Here is a 15252-nt window from a genome sequence, read left to right on the forward strand (position 1 = left end):
AAATCTAATGGCATGATCCTTGGACCATACCTAATCCCCCCACCAAGTTTCGTCGAAATCCGTCCAGGAGTTTTTCCGTAATACTGTTCACAAACAAACAAACAAACAAGCAGTCATAGACTGGTACTTACGAAATCGTCAACTTGACCTCTGACCTTGTCTAATAAAAGCTGTCTCTCGAAAAGGTAGCGACGCAAACCAGAAGTTTCTTCGATGATTCTGTTCCAAACCATCAAAAATCGTAACGTCGACCGAAGCAAAAATCTCCATTTCTCCACGCAATTATTTTATATTATTTTATCAAAGTCACAAAACCGTAATATTCGGCCATCCACCAACAATCTTATCATAATCCGACGGCTTAGCGAGTCAGGCATGCGACGATAACCTTCATTGGGATAAAAATGACTTTTAAACACCATCTTTATCGAAAACACCGTCAGCGCGCACACGCAAAACCTTTACGTGATCAACGCCGCCTCTGCTCAAGTGCACTGCACCACGTGACGACCCGTGACGCATCGAGTGAAATATTTTTTATATAATCTTAAAACGTCTCCAAAACATCCGATTTTTACCAGAATTTCCACAACCGAGTTTTAAGCGTCCTAAGCGATCGCAAAAACCGAAGACAAAATTAAAATCGAAGTTAAAACGAACTCGTAACGTCGAGCGAAGCAAAAATCTCCATTTCTCCATGCAATTATTCAATACTAGCTGAAACCCCGTCACAGACGGATTCCGTTCATTAAACCACCCTCACCAGCTCACACACACTCGAGGGACATGGACTGGACAGGGTGTGCTTGCCCCGCCTACTCAATCCCCGCCCCTGCCCTATTCAATCTGCTTACCCCCGCCCAAAAATGTAATTACCCCAGCCCCGCCTCTTCACTCCCCACCCCCCCCCGTCTTTTGATTCCCCGCCCCACTTGTCCCCGGGCCCCCACCCCCCTGTCCACCCCTCACACTCAACTCCGCCCCATTCCACCCAGTCCCCGCCCCATTTCCCCCTGTCTCCGGCTTTCAATTTGCTTACCTCCGCCCAAAAATTTGCTTACCTTGCCCCCCGCCTCTTCACTCCTCGCCCCCATCTCAACGAAAAGTGTTTATTCTGCTTCAGCGTTGAAAGTTGACTATTGCCACGATGTGCGATGCACTCTTACAGGTACGAAGTTTCATTCAGTCCAGGTCACAGTACCGAAAAAAAACGTGACGCGACCGTGAGGAGGAGCACAAAATTGGTTCTTCAGGATTAATATATAGATAGAAGATAGAAGATACAGTAGACGCCACTTTATAAATCCACGGTTATAAAATCCAGCCGCGGATTGTGACCAAAATGAGTTGGAACGGAATTTTACACCGAGAAATCCTCCGTTTAATAAATCCATGTGCTTGGCAGTGCGAGGTCTCAACCTAAGCTTAATGTAGTATATGCGCTGCCGCAGAGTGAAAAAAAAACCCAATAACAACAGCAACTGGTGACGGACTTCGAATCCCGCCGCCGCTCGAATCCCTCCGACCCCGAATCCCAATAGCCAAGGGAAGAAAGCGACGACCAACCCGAGCCGATGCCAACAGCGGCAGAGATGCGGACGGCACTCGCCAAATTGGACAGGGGATGCAGCTCTCAGGTTTTGCCCATCCCGATTTCCGCCACGTGACGGATTCAATAAAGGAACATTTGCGCAAAACCTTCCCTCCCAAGCAAGTGACCTTGGAGAGATTCATTTGAACAATCCCCTTGTCACCGTTTGATAAATCAATGTTTTTGTAGCATAAAGCAGTGTTTAACGACATTCGCTTTTTGTCTTATCTATCCAGTAGGAGGCTGAAAATAGGTTCTCCGCTTAATAAATCCAAACGCCGTGGTCCCATGGTGGATTTATAAAGCGGTGTCTACTGTACAATGTTTCTTGTTACATTTTTTGTGTCAAATTCACATTCTGAGGTAGTCACCATGTGCAGAAGAGGATTTTACATTGCAGACGCTATTTTCGAGGAGTGGAATTAGTAATTACACCTCTCAGCAGTAATTTTCTGACGACGGACGTAATAGCGTCAGCGAATAACCGATGATGTCATGACATCCTGACGCCTCTCAGCGGTGACGTCACACATCACCATGTAAACGAATGTAAAACGAAAAGTGTCTATTCTGCTTCAGAGTTGAAGTTTGACAATTGCCACGATGTGCGATGCACTCTTAGAGGTACCATGTTTCTTTCAGTCCAGGTCACAGCACCGAGAAAAACATGACGCGACCGCGAGGAGCACAAAATTGGTCCTTCAGGATTAATATATAGATTATTTTATCAAAGTCACAAAACCGTAATATTCGGTCATCCACCAACAATCTTAACATAATCCGACGGCTCAGCGAGTCAGGCATGCGACGATAACCTTTATTGGGATAAAAAATGACTTTTAAACACCATCTTTATCGAAAACACCGTCAGCGCGCACACGCAAAACCTTAACGTGACTCAACGACGCGTCTGCTCGAGCACACTGCATCATGGGACGACCCGTGACGCGTCGAGTGAAATATTTTTTATACAATCTTAAAACGTCTCCAAAACATCCGATTTTTACCAGAATTTCGACAACCGAGTTTTAAGCGTCCGAAGTGATCGCAAAAACCGAAGACAAAATTAAAATCGAAGTTAAAAGGAAGTCGTAACGTCGAGCGAAGCAAAAATACTCCATTTCTCCACGTGAATTTACGGAATTATGTTTGACCTCACTGTGACCTTGACCTTTGACCGATTTTGACCAAAATCTAATCAGCGCGAGCCATCACCCTCCTGAATCACGTGGTGTAATTTGACATTGGTAGCTTCTTCCGTTCTCAAGTTATCGTGCCTACAAACAAACACACAAACAAACACAAACAAACAAACAAGCAGTCATAGACTGGTACTTTCGAAATCGTCAACTTGACCTCTGACCTTGTCTCATAAAAGTTGTCTCCAGAGAAGGTAGCGACGCAAACCAGAATTTTCTATGATGATTCTGTACCAAACCATCAAAAATCGAATGTTTTGGATGTTTGACCTCACTGTGACCTTGACCTTTGACCGATTTTGACCAAAATCTAAGCAGCACTAGCCATCACCCTCCTGAATCACTTGGTGTAATTTGACATTGGTAGCTTCTTCCGTTCTCGAGTTATCGTGCCTAAAAACAAACAAACAAACAAGTAGTCATATAATAGACTGGTACTTACGAAATCGTCAACTTGACCTCTGAGCTTGTCGAATAAAAGCTGTCTCGAGAAAAGGTAGCGACGCAAACCAGAAATTTCTACGATGATTCTGTACCAAACCATCAAAAATCGAATGTTTTTGATTTTTGACCTCACCGTGACCTTAACCTTTGACCGATTTTGACCAAAATCTAATCAGCGCTAGCCACCACCCTCCTGAATCATGTGGTGTAATTTGACATTGGTAGCTTCTTCCGTTCTCGAGTTATCGTGCCTTCAAACAAACAAACTAACAAACAAACAAACAAACAAACAAACAAACAGAAACGGAAGGCATCAATATACTTACAAAATGTTTAGATTTCGTAAGTAACAAGCAGTCATAGACTGGTATTTACGAAATCGTCAACTTGACCCTTTGACCTTGTCGAATAAAAGCTGTCTCTCGAGAAGGTAGCGACGCAAACCAGAAGTTTCTATGATGATTCTGTATCAAACCATCAAAAATCGTAACGTCGACTGAAGCAAAAATCTCCATTTCTCCACGCAATTATATTATACCTTAACGTAACTCAACTACGCGTCTGCTCGAGTGCACTGCATCATGGGACGACCCGTGACGCGTCGAGTGAAATATTTTTTATACAATCTTAAAACGTCTCCAAAACATCCGATTTTTACCAGAATTTCGACAACCGAGTTTTAAGCGTCCGAAGTGATCGCAAAAACCGAAGACAAAATTAAAATCGAAGTTAAAAGGAAGTCGTAACGTCGAGCGAAGCAAAAATACTCCATTTCTCCACGTGAATTTACGGAATTATGTTTGACCTCACTGTGACCTTGACCTTTGACCGATTTTGACCAAAATCTAATCAGCGCGAGCCATCACCCTCCTGAATCACGTGGTGTAATTTGACATTGGTAGCTTCTTCCGTTCTCAAGTTATCGTGCCTACAAACAAACACACAAACAAACACAAACAAACAAACAAGCAGTCATAGACTGGTACTTTCGAAATCGTCAACTTGACCTCTGACCTTGTCTCATAAAAGTTGTCTCCAGAGAAGGTAGCGACGCAAACCAGAATTTTCTATGATGATTCTGTACCAAACCATCAAAAATCGAATGTTTTGGATGTTTGACCTCACTGTGACCTTGACCTTTGACCGATTTTGACCAAAATCTAAGCAGCACTAGCCATCACCCTCCTGAATCACTTGGTGTAATTTGACATTGGTAGCTTCTTCCGTTCTCGAGTTATCGTGCCTAAAAACAAACAAACAAACAAGTAGTCATATAATAGACTGGTACTTACGAAATCGTCAACTTGACCTCTGAGCTTGTCGAATAAAAGCTGTCTCGAGAAAAGGTAGCGACGCAAACCAGAAATTTCTACGATGATTCTGTACCAAACCATCAAAAATCGAATGTTTTTGATTTTTGACCTCACCGTGACCTTAACCTTTGACCGATTTTGACCAAAATCTAATCAGCGCTAGCCACCACCCTCCTGAATCATGTGGTGTAATTTGACATTGGTAGCTTCTTCCGTTCTCGAGTTATCGTGCCTTCAAACAAACAAACTAACAAACAAACAAACAAACAAACAAACAAACAGAAACGGAAGGCATCAATATACTTACAAAATGTTTAGATTTCGTAAGTAACAAGCAGTCATAGACTGGTATTTACGAAATCGTCAACTTGACCCTTTGACCTTGTCGAATAAAAGCTGTCTCTCGAGAAGGTAGCGACGCAAACCAGAAGTTTCTATGATGATTCTGTATCAAACCATCAAAAATCGTAACGTCGACTGAAGCAAAAATCTCCATTTCTCCACGCAATTATATTATACCTTAACGTAACTCAACTACGCGTCTGCTCGAGTGCACTGCATCATGGGACGACCCGTGACGCGTCGAGTGAAATATTTTTTATACAATCTTAAAACGTCTCCAAAACATCCGATTTTTACCAGAATTTCGACAACCGAGTTTTAAGCGTCCTAAGCGATCGCAAAAACCGAAGACAAAATTAAAATCGAAGTTAAAACGAACTCATAACGTCGAGCGAAGCAAAAATACTCCATTTCTCCACGTGAATTTACGGAATTATGTTTGACCTCACTGTGACCTTGACCTTTGACCGATTTTGACCAAAATCTAATCAGCACTAGCCATCACCCTCCTGAATCACGTGGTGTAATTTGACATTGGTAGCTTCTTCCGTTCTCAAGTTATCATGCCTACATACAAACAAACAAACAAACAAACGGAAGTCATCAATATACTTCCGAAATCTTTAGATTTCGTAAGTAACAAACAGAAACGGAAGGCATCAATATGCTTACGAAATCTTTAGATTTCGTAAGTAACAAAGAAGCAGTCATAGACTGGTACTTACGAAATCGTCAACTTGACCTCTGAGCTTGTCTAATGAAAGCTGTCTCTTGAGAAGGTAGCGACGCAAACCAGAAGTTTCTACGATGATTCTGTACCAAACCATCAAAAAATCGAATGTTTTGGATGTTTGACCTCACTGCGACCTTGACCTTTGACCGATTTTGACCAAAATCTAATCAGCACGAGCCGTCACCCTCCTGAGTCACGTGGTGTAATTTGCCATTGGTAGCTTCTTCCGTTCTCGAGTTATCTGTACCAAACCATCAAAAATCGAATATTTGACCTCACTGTTACCTTGACCTTTGACCGATTTTGACCAAAATCTAATCAGCACTAGCCATCACCCTGCTGAATCACGTGGGGTAATTTGACATTGGTAGCTTCTTCCGTTCTCGAGTTATCGTGCCTACAAACAAACAAACAAACAAACAAACAAACACACAAACAAACAAACAGAAACGGAAGTCATCAATATACTTACGAAATCTTTAGATTTCGTAAGTAACAAACAGAAACGGAAGTCATCAATATACTTACGAAATCTTTAGATTTCGGAAGTAACAAACAAACACACAAACAAACAAACAGAGGACGGAAGTCATCAATATACATACGAAATCTTTAGATTTCATAAGTAACAAACAGATAAAACAGACAGGGGTGAAAACAGTAACCTCCGTCCATCTTCGATGGCGGAGGTTAATAATGCAGGCAGACTTCCCTTTTCTCTGATTCACAGGGTGGGCACAGGACTCAATGGTGTCCGCTTTCGAGACCAGGAGGGAGACGAGAGCCAGTAACAAGCAGTGCCAGCGATGAGCAAGCCTTCAACTTGGCCACGTGGTCCCCTTTTGTCCTTATTCCTCCAGGCTATACAAAAACACAAAGTGATCCCAGCTTGGGTCAATTCCCCACGAGGCTTCTCCTCCAAGCGACGTCTCCATCCTCCTTTCCACACGAGCCTCTTTGTTCTCTCCTGGCAGACCCGGTTCTCCTCCTCGTGGACTCTCGAGCCCTAAGGAGTCACGCTCTGTCCTCTATTGTGGACTGCCGGTAGACTCTCCAATCTCTAATGGAGTTATCCTCTTCTTCCTCGGCGGAGTCTCCCTCCTGGATGTCGCCCACGAGGGTGGCCAGAATTAAAATAAATGTACATCTTTTCCTCTGGGCTCCACAGCCCACTGCACTGCCATGGCTGGCACAGAGTCAGAGAGATCTTAATCGGCTTTTTTGCACACGTGACATGTGACTCTGTGATGGGAAGTCCTCACATGGCCCCACCCATAAACAAGAGGTTTTGCATATACATAATTAATCCATCTACCCTGTCTATAAATTATATATGCTGCCTCCTCAGCGTCACATGTAACAAACGACTTACTCTGACAGATCCCTGTTGAATGGCAATCTAACCTTGAAACACAAAGACAATACCACACTTATCACAGTCGAGCGATGGATCCCTCCCCCTTTCACATAACACACACAGCTTTTCTCTGCCTTTTGGCACAATTAATTTTGTCCATCATTTTACATTTGGGTGTCTTTATTAACGGTGTGCGAGAAACAACAAAAGGGTCATAATGCGAGATAATCACACACGCGGACACAAACAATGTCTCATCTCAGCTCAAAAACCACGATTGCTCGAAATGACGCCCCAAGATAACTAAATCGGAACACAATAAGTTGCCCGCGATTGGTCAAAACCTCAATATTGAAACCGGTGATACTCAAGGGTTGACTGCATATAATGCCCACATTATTTCAACAATTTAGTGTCCTTTCAACAATGACGTGAGCATTACCTTGCACAGAGAGATCAAACGTCTCCAGCTCGCTGATAATCATCTCTTCACTGGACCGAACCTTCAGTTGACCCATCAAGGGGAAGTCAAATCGGACTGGCCGTGACTCTGTACCACTTTCACACTCCTCCAACAAATCTGTTTCCAGGTTCTCAGTCAAACCTGGTGCACCCTGCCGATGACAACACAAACTGATATTTGATCCATGGGTTCTTAACTATCCCCTTCACCTCCAATGCAATAAACACAGTAATGATGAAAATGTGAATTTATAACTTTTTCATTCTGTAATTTATTTCCTTATCAGTGCAATCTCTTATTAAGTTTGTGCTCTGCTCACTAATCAGCAGAATCAAACACAAACGATAGTAGTTTTGGACAGTTTTTGGGGGATTTGGATCAAAAAAAAAAAAAAAAACCAAACTAGAACAGCACTCTTCAACATCACGATATTGCCAGATATGCCTCCACCCACATTATTACATCATTACACATACTTGTACCAAGTTTGATTTAAATCCCTGAACCCAGATTCAAAATATTAAATAATTCTGGCTGCCAGACCATGCGTCCGGTCAGGTTTAAATATAAAGCATATATTCGCCATGACTACGAGATCATAATTGAGACGTTTCACATCGATTGATGAAGCAGTTCAAGAAAAAGAATTGTTTAAAGATTTTCGTTCAATCCAACATGGCTGTCGGACCATGTGACCTTTCAATTATTCGTGAACACCCTGGTATCTCCAAGGATTGGGAAACATGCAGGTGAGGTTTACCCTCGATATGTCAAGCCATTCTGCAGAGGATGATTTTTAAAGGTTTATTCTTCAAAAAATCATAGCTGCCAAACCATGTGACCTTATGACATCATAGGTGAAGAATTTGGTCGTGCCAATTTTTTTTTTTTTCATTCTGCCACCCCCCCCCCCCCCCCCAATACACTCCAGCCCAAGATGGCCCTCAAACATTTTCATACTGATTGGATAAAGCATTCGACGTATGCAATTATGATGTCGTAATGAAGCCACCTATGATGTCATCAAAAAATATATATCACACTTGTTTTACCTTCACATGTGCCAAATTTCAATTTTTTCCATGGTATGGTTTCGGAGACACAGAGGTCCAAAGTTTTCCCTTTTTCCAACATGGCTGCCACACCACATGACCTCTGACATAATTATCATGAAAACATTTTGCATGAATAGTCACACCTTTGGTGAAAATTTTGTGTCAATCGGAGAAGCGGTTGCAGAGAAAACAGAGAAAATTGGCATGAATGGACGTACGTATGTACGTACGTAAGAACGAACAACCTGAAAACATGCCTCCGGTGACTTCAACAGCAGAGGCATAAAAAAGGTCCAAAATCACCCTGACAAAAGTCCCAGATGAGGCCAGTTACATTTGTAGTAGAGTCGAAGCATCAATAAATCAAGAAAAATGCATATTTCACATTTGAGTAATACGAAGTGGTGACGGTGCTGGCTGCCACTTAAGAAATAGGAATTATAAAACAAGTGCATGGCACGCATACACAAACATGCAACAAGCACGCATGCATGTGACAGGAGGTGGGTTTGGGGTGGATCAATGGGGGTAGAAAAGATTATGGTTTTTGATGGGAGAAGACATGAGATGATGGTGAACAGCTGTTTTGACGACTTGGAGGTAAGAGTGGGATTGAATAGAGTGTGGGAGTTTGTTCCAGAGGTGGGGGAAAAAAAGAGTAATGAAAGAGTGAAGCTGAGCAGTGATTCTTGATTTTGGTAGTTTTACCAAAAGGGGGTTGATGGCGGATCTTGAGTGCCATGCAGAAATAATGAGGGGGGGGACCTAGAACAGACAGAGAAGGGGGTGGGGGGGGAGGGGCAAGGCCTGAGAGGAGTTGGTAGAAGAGAGAAAGACTACCGTCCTGTCAGTGGTGAGAGAGCGAGAAACCCAAAGACTCAGCTTCATCACAGGATACACCAATGATCCTAAAAGCCATGGTTTCCATGACATGAAGCTGAGTTAGGTGTGAGGCAGGTGCACCAGCCCAGAGGGGAGAGCAGTACTCCATCAGGATGCAGATGAAGGCTTTGTATATGATCAGGAGCTCAGTGTGCTAAAGCACTATGCACGACGGAGGAAGCACAGTCGGCGACTGACCTTGGATGCCAGCTCGTAAATGCGGCTTTCCCAGAAACGATCATGGCAGAGTGATACTGAAAAGCTTGAGACAGAACTTCTGCAAGAGGATTGTTGAGAAGGTAGATGGGGAGGGGGGGTTCCAGACTGTCCTTTCGGAGAGATATAGTGAGAATGTGAGATTTGTCAGGATTGAAAGACATGTTCCAAATGTTTGATGAGCTTGTGGTTTTATCAAGGCCTGCAGAGAGTGAAGAGGCTGCTGCTTGTTGATCTGAGGGATGAGAGATGGCATGCAGAGGGTGGAGTCATCAGCAAAGAGATATAGAGCATGCTCCTGAGTCGGAGAGATCATTGATGAAAACGAGAAAAAGCACTGGGCCCAGAACACTGCCTTGAGGAACTGCAGCCTGGACAGGAAATGGGGGATAAGAGAATTCCATGCATTGACTGCGACAGTGGAGGAAGTCTGCAAGCTATGATTAGAGATTGCCTTGGACACCACAAAAAGAGTTTGGTGAGCAGGGTGGGGTGCCAGACTGTATGGAAAGCTCACGATATCTAGGGAAATGGCTCTGATCTCATGCCTGGCATTAAAGACCTCCGTCCATTGTTGGGAGAGCAGACGCAGCATAAACAAGGTACAGTGATCTGGTCTGAAACCAAATTGATGATCGGAAATCAGGCCATTGGAGAAGAGGAATGGAGATTTAATGTCTGAAGTGATGATGGATTCCATAACCTTGCTGATGATTGGGAGCAAGCTGATTGGTCTGTAGTTGCAGGGATCTGTTTTTGCACCTTTTTTGTGCAGGGCAGTAATGTTTGCTAATTTCCAAGCAGATGGCAGATGACCTTGAGCAAATGAGAGGGTGAAAATAACAGAGAGAAGGTGAGCAAGAGCAGAGGAGCAGGTTTTTAGGACACGTGGGCTGATGTCGTCTGGACCGGTTGCAGAATCTGAGTCGAGGTTTGACAGAAAGCTCTCCACCTTGTCAGGAGAAAAGGACACATACTCCAGGGACAGCTGGGTGTGACTGGGTAAGGTGGGTGGAGAAAGCGATGGGTTTGGGACACAAGATTTAGAAGCAAACACAGAGTTGACATTTCGCCTTTTCATGTGCAGTGTCTGTTGTGCAGCCATTTGAGTTGAGGTAAGGGAAGGGAAGGAGGGGGAACAAACATTAGAAACAGACTTAACCAGATTCCACCAGGATTTGGAGGGGGGAGACAGGTTTGAGAGCTCAGACTTGAGATTAGAAAGATGTTTTTTCCTGGCTTTCCTGAGAGTAGACACACTTGTTCCGAACTTTGTGGAAGGAACTGCGATTGTCTTCAGTTGGATTTGCCTTGCATGAGGTGAAGGCAAGTTGGTTCAGGACAACTGCCATGCCACAAGCTTCAGTGTACCATGGGTGGGAGGAAGGGTAGGACAACTGAAGACGAGAGGGGATAAATCTGTGCATGAGAGAGAGCAAGTTTCTTTGAAAGAATTCCCAGGACGAGTTGATGTCAGAAGAAGTAGAGATGGAAGACCAGTCTAGAAGTTTGTTTGCTGTTTGAAGCCCCTGCCAGTCGGCCTGAGTGAAATTCCAGACTGGACGGCGCTGAGGTGGTTCTCGAATAACAGCTAAAGAGATGTCTACTTTGACAAGCGACTGGAGCGATTGGAGCAATTGGAGCGATTGAAGTGGTTGTCAGATGAAGCGATTGGAGCGGAGGAAGAACAGCAGATATTTTCAGGGAAATTGGTCAAAACCAAATCCAGAAGAGATGGAGTACCATTGACTGAGATCCAGGTGGGGAGGTTGACAGATTGTGTCAGTCCCAATGAGTCACAGAAATCCTTTCCGAAAGTGCCATGGCAGGTGAGAGAGGTACCCACACCCAGCCAACTGGCATGATGACAATGGAAGTCACCACATATGAGGAATAGAGAGTTGGGCGACTATTGCTGCATACAGAAAATGCTAATCTGGTGAATTAAAAAAAAAATCCCCAATAAAAGCCAGTTTTTGAAGATTTCCATCTCTACAAATATTGAAGTGCACATTGATGATTTGTGTAGTTTGATCAAAGATGGGCCAATGGAGGGTGACTGACGGATCTATCCCTGAAGAGTGATCTGATGGCTTCTTGTTCTTCTGACATAGCAAGATCATGTAATTGGAACTTCTTTGTGCTTTTGCTATGCTTGGAGAGATACAAATTTTTTGTTTTGCTTATTTTAACTTTGGCTGGTTGAGGTTCTAACCTTGCTCATCAAGATGAGGAACAAGACAGCATCTTTTTTATTATATTTTATTACATATGCAAATATTATGCCTGGTGTTGGCTTAATGGTTTGGGTGGCGGGCTTGGGATCCGAAGGTCTTGAGTTAAAATCCCGACCCTCCATTGAATTAACACCAGGTGGGGTTGACTCAGCCTTTCATCCTTCCGAGGTCGGCAAAATGAGTACCAGCTTGCTGGGATGATTGAGCCCTACAAGTATCCTGCGTCGGAGTGCCAACCAATCCAGGATTGTGCCCAATAGCCCAGGAGACTGCTTCGGCAACACCAACGCTCTGTCGAGAGTATGGTCCTAATGGTGGATGGATATGCAAATATTGTGGGATCTTTTTTGTTTGGTTGGTTGTTTTCACAGGACACTTCTCTAGCTTTAACACAAACCACACTGGTATCCCTGCACTAGAAAGGCTTGTGGATGCAACAGCCTCTTCAAAGATATTTTGTTTCGAGCTTTCTCAAACTGAACAGATGGGATATGCTTGGCAGACATCTGTCAATCGTTAGTAATTTGACCCGACGGTGCTCTAATAACTCCATAATTTAAAGCACATCTGCATGGCCATTTCACATTAGGATCTGCACAGCTCTGATAAAATGCCCTATTCTCTGCAAGACTATGACAGAAAGCACTGGTCATAAGTTACTAAAGGCAACCCATGATCCTGTATACAAACACGCACAATAACTGGTAATACAGGCAAAAATAATTCACACAATGGAGAGTAGCCTCTCTCAACACGGGACTTTCAAAATTACGTCATTGCCCCACAATGCATCGGCACGCAAGCGTAGAACCAGCAATAGCGATCGGTGCACACTATAATCGTGCATATGAAGCATCACAATTTCTATGTAGGTCTATGCGTATCAAATGTATTGTGTGAATATGTATGTCTTCAATGCAATGATCCATCATTGATTCCACTAACTACTATGGAGCACTGAGCTCAGACACATATTCAATGTATTGTGTGAATTGTGATATAATTATAGTGCAGTTCCCAAGGATGTAGTGATATCGAATGAAGCTTAGAACTGCTGAAGGGGGGGGGGGGAAGAAGGGAAAAGAACCTTCACAAGCCCTTAAGTAATTAGCTCTTGTATTCAAAAAAAATCCTCTCATGACACCCCTCCCCCCCCCCCCCCCCAAAAAAAAAGCAGAGGTAGATGTGACCTACAAGTTAATAATTAGAGAAACGAATGTTCCCACATTCAGTGACGAGAACGGTGCTCGGTAGAGTGCATACCTCTGCCAGGCTGAACAGTTTAGGCTATGTTTTGTATCCCTGAACAGTTTACCTAAACCAGAATCTCATCGACGTGTTCTTGTCACCTTTCCAAATCATCCACCAAGTTTTGTCCGAATCCGTCCAAAACCTTTTGAGATATCGTGCTTTGTATGTCATTTTGGCCCTAACTCTCAATGGTGAAGAATCACTTTAAAATTTCAGTATCCGGATCCGGATTCAGATGTTCACCAAAATCGAATATATTTGTTCCCGTCATAAAGCCAACCTGTTCACCAAGTCTCGTCAGAATCAGTCCATAACTTTTTGAGATATCCTGCTCACAAACAGAGACAGACAGACAGACAAACAGGGGTGAACACTGAACACCCAACCTTCGTCCACCTTCGGTGGTGGAGGTCATAAAAGGATTATGGCAAATTAAAAAAAAACTCTAACCCTTTGAGGATTTGTGGGCTGCCCCAAATAAACTTCTTCAGTTCCTGGCAAGTAATGGAAATACAACAACGATCCCTCCCGTCACCGTCGGCAATGCATGAGAGCGATCCGCCATTGGCGTTGCTCGACTTAGCCAGCAGTGAAGCATTGCCAAGTTCAATTGCTATTCAGCAAGTGGACCAGACATTTGCACTATTTCTTTGCTGGCTTGAAGTTTGTTTGGAGTACGTTTAACTTGATGCGGTTTTATATCGACGAGACTCCAATCATTCCACGGGAATAGTTCTGGATTCCGGTGCTTCCAAGACAGAGTTTTCTTCCCACTTCCAATCCCGGTCGAGTGCAACAAAGTGAGTGGTGCACATCCTCAAGTTGTGGCTGGGCCGCCAATCATCGGGACACCTCAGTCTCCTTATTCACTGCAGCCGCTCGTTGGTATTAACAGGAAATGGTAGGAACGTGACGCCTCTCGTTCATGGATATTGGTGACATTTCCTGTATTTTTACGAGTACGATTTACATCCAGGAACACAACGATCATGGTTCACTGGTTTGGAATTGCCCTTAGATTGACTCTTCCATTTTGCGAATTGTGTTAAAAAGACGATTTGATTTCACCCTTCAAATGGCAGGTTCAAAGTGCTCTGATCAGCGGAAGTGAGTCAATGAAAGCGAGCGCACGGTGCATGCGTGAAAAGCATCGATGGGCGTTTGAGAAATTTTGAAAGTCCAGTATTGGCCAACTCCTTCAAAGCAAGCAAATTAAATATACTGGAAAACATACTCCTGGATCACGTGGGAGGTAAATGATTGTACTTGTGTCTCTGATTTCGCTTCACCTAACGATCACATTAAAAATGAAGTTTTTTTTTTTCTCTCTCAAAGATGAAACCTGTAAGAGAAAGGTCATCAAAATACAAAGCATCACCTGATCATCACTCCATTTGTTACCGCGATCATCCACCAATGGTACGACCCTTACGTCTTCACGAGTTCCAATTGCCTTTGAAGCCGATTCTCTCGATTCCATGACGGTCTCTGTGGTATTTTCCAGCTGACCAAGAAAGAACCGTGCTGGCTCCCCCTTCTTGCCATCCGTCTGCTCAATTCAAGAGGACAAAAATAATAATAATACAACTGTTTGTAGCACTGCATCTGGCAAAATACTGCAACAGATCTGATCTTGGGGGTAAAAAAAATTGGGCATATTTAAAAATCGGTATTTTATCGTACGCATTAGCAGAAGCGTAATGCAATTCCTGTAGTTAATAAAAAGGGTGTTCAGCGTGTGCTTAGAAAGATGTAGTCTCCCCTCAACCAAGGGTCTGCATCCAAACCCCACCTCCCCCCACCCTCCCAACAATCTGAAGTTTTCCCCATTGGACATCTGCGTTCATGGATTTTTCCATCCCAAGCATTAATCAGCGTGGCCCATGGCAGCAATGGAAAAGTGAGCGAAAGATCAGACAGGGCAAGAGACAAGACCATTATATATGGAAATCTGGCAGCCTCAAGGCTTGGAGTGTGAATTTCCCCGGCTTGCAAGCCAATCGGCAACATTCACCATTTAAAAATAATACTTACATTTAAGGTCTCGAAATGGCTTACCTTCAAAATAATATTGTGGTGTGTTGGAGATTCCGACTCTGTCCAATCAAAACCGACGAGACCACTAACCCTTGATCCATCTCCAAACTCTTCCAAATCTATGACAGCAAA

The 15252-nt window shown here is 43.5% G+C and overlaps 1 protein-coding gene across 8 annotated transcripts in view; it reads right to left on the minus strand.

Moving 5' to 3' along the window:
• The window catches only part of SYNRG (synergin gamma), a 141255-nt gene that overhangs the window by 15942 nt on the left and 110061 nt on the right, over positions 1-15252 (minus strand). For 6 of the 8 annotated variants that reach the window (XM_085859366.1, XM_085859367.1, XM_085859361.1 and 3 more), the window contains 3 exons: positions 15142-15239; positions 14462-14632; positions 7422-7593 (listed from right to left, as the gene is read on the minus strand). In XM_085859366.1, the coding sequence (XP_085715492.1) occupies positions 7422-7593; positions 14462-14632; positions 15142-15239 (441 nt within the window). The remainder of the gene's footprint in view (positions 1-7421; positions 7594-14461; positions 14633-15141; positions 15240-15252) is intronic. The other 2 variants (XM_085859362.1, XM_085859363.1) reach the window with 2 other exon arrangements.

The sequence above is a fragment of the Eptatretus burgeri genome, chromosome 16 (assembly GCF_056783735.1).
Source record: "Eptatretus burgeri isolate ZD-2024b chromosome 16, Ebu_testis_v1, whole genome shotgun sequence".
Lineage (NCBI taxonomy): Eukaryota > Metazoa > Chordata > Myxini > Myxiniformes > Myxinidae > Eptatretus > Eptatretus burgeri.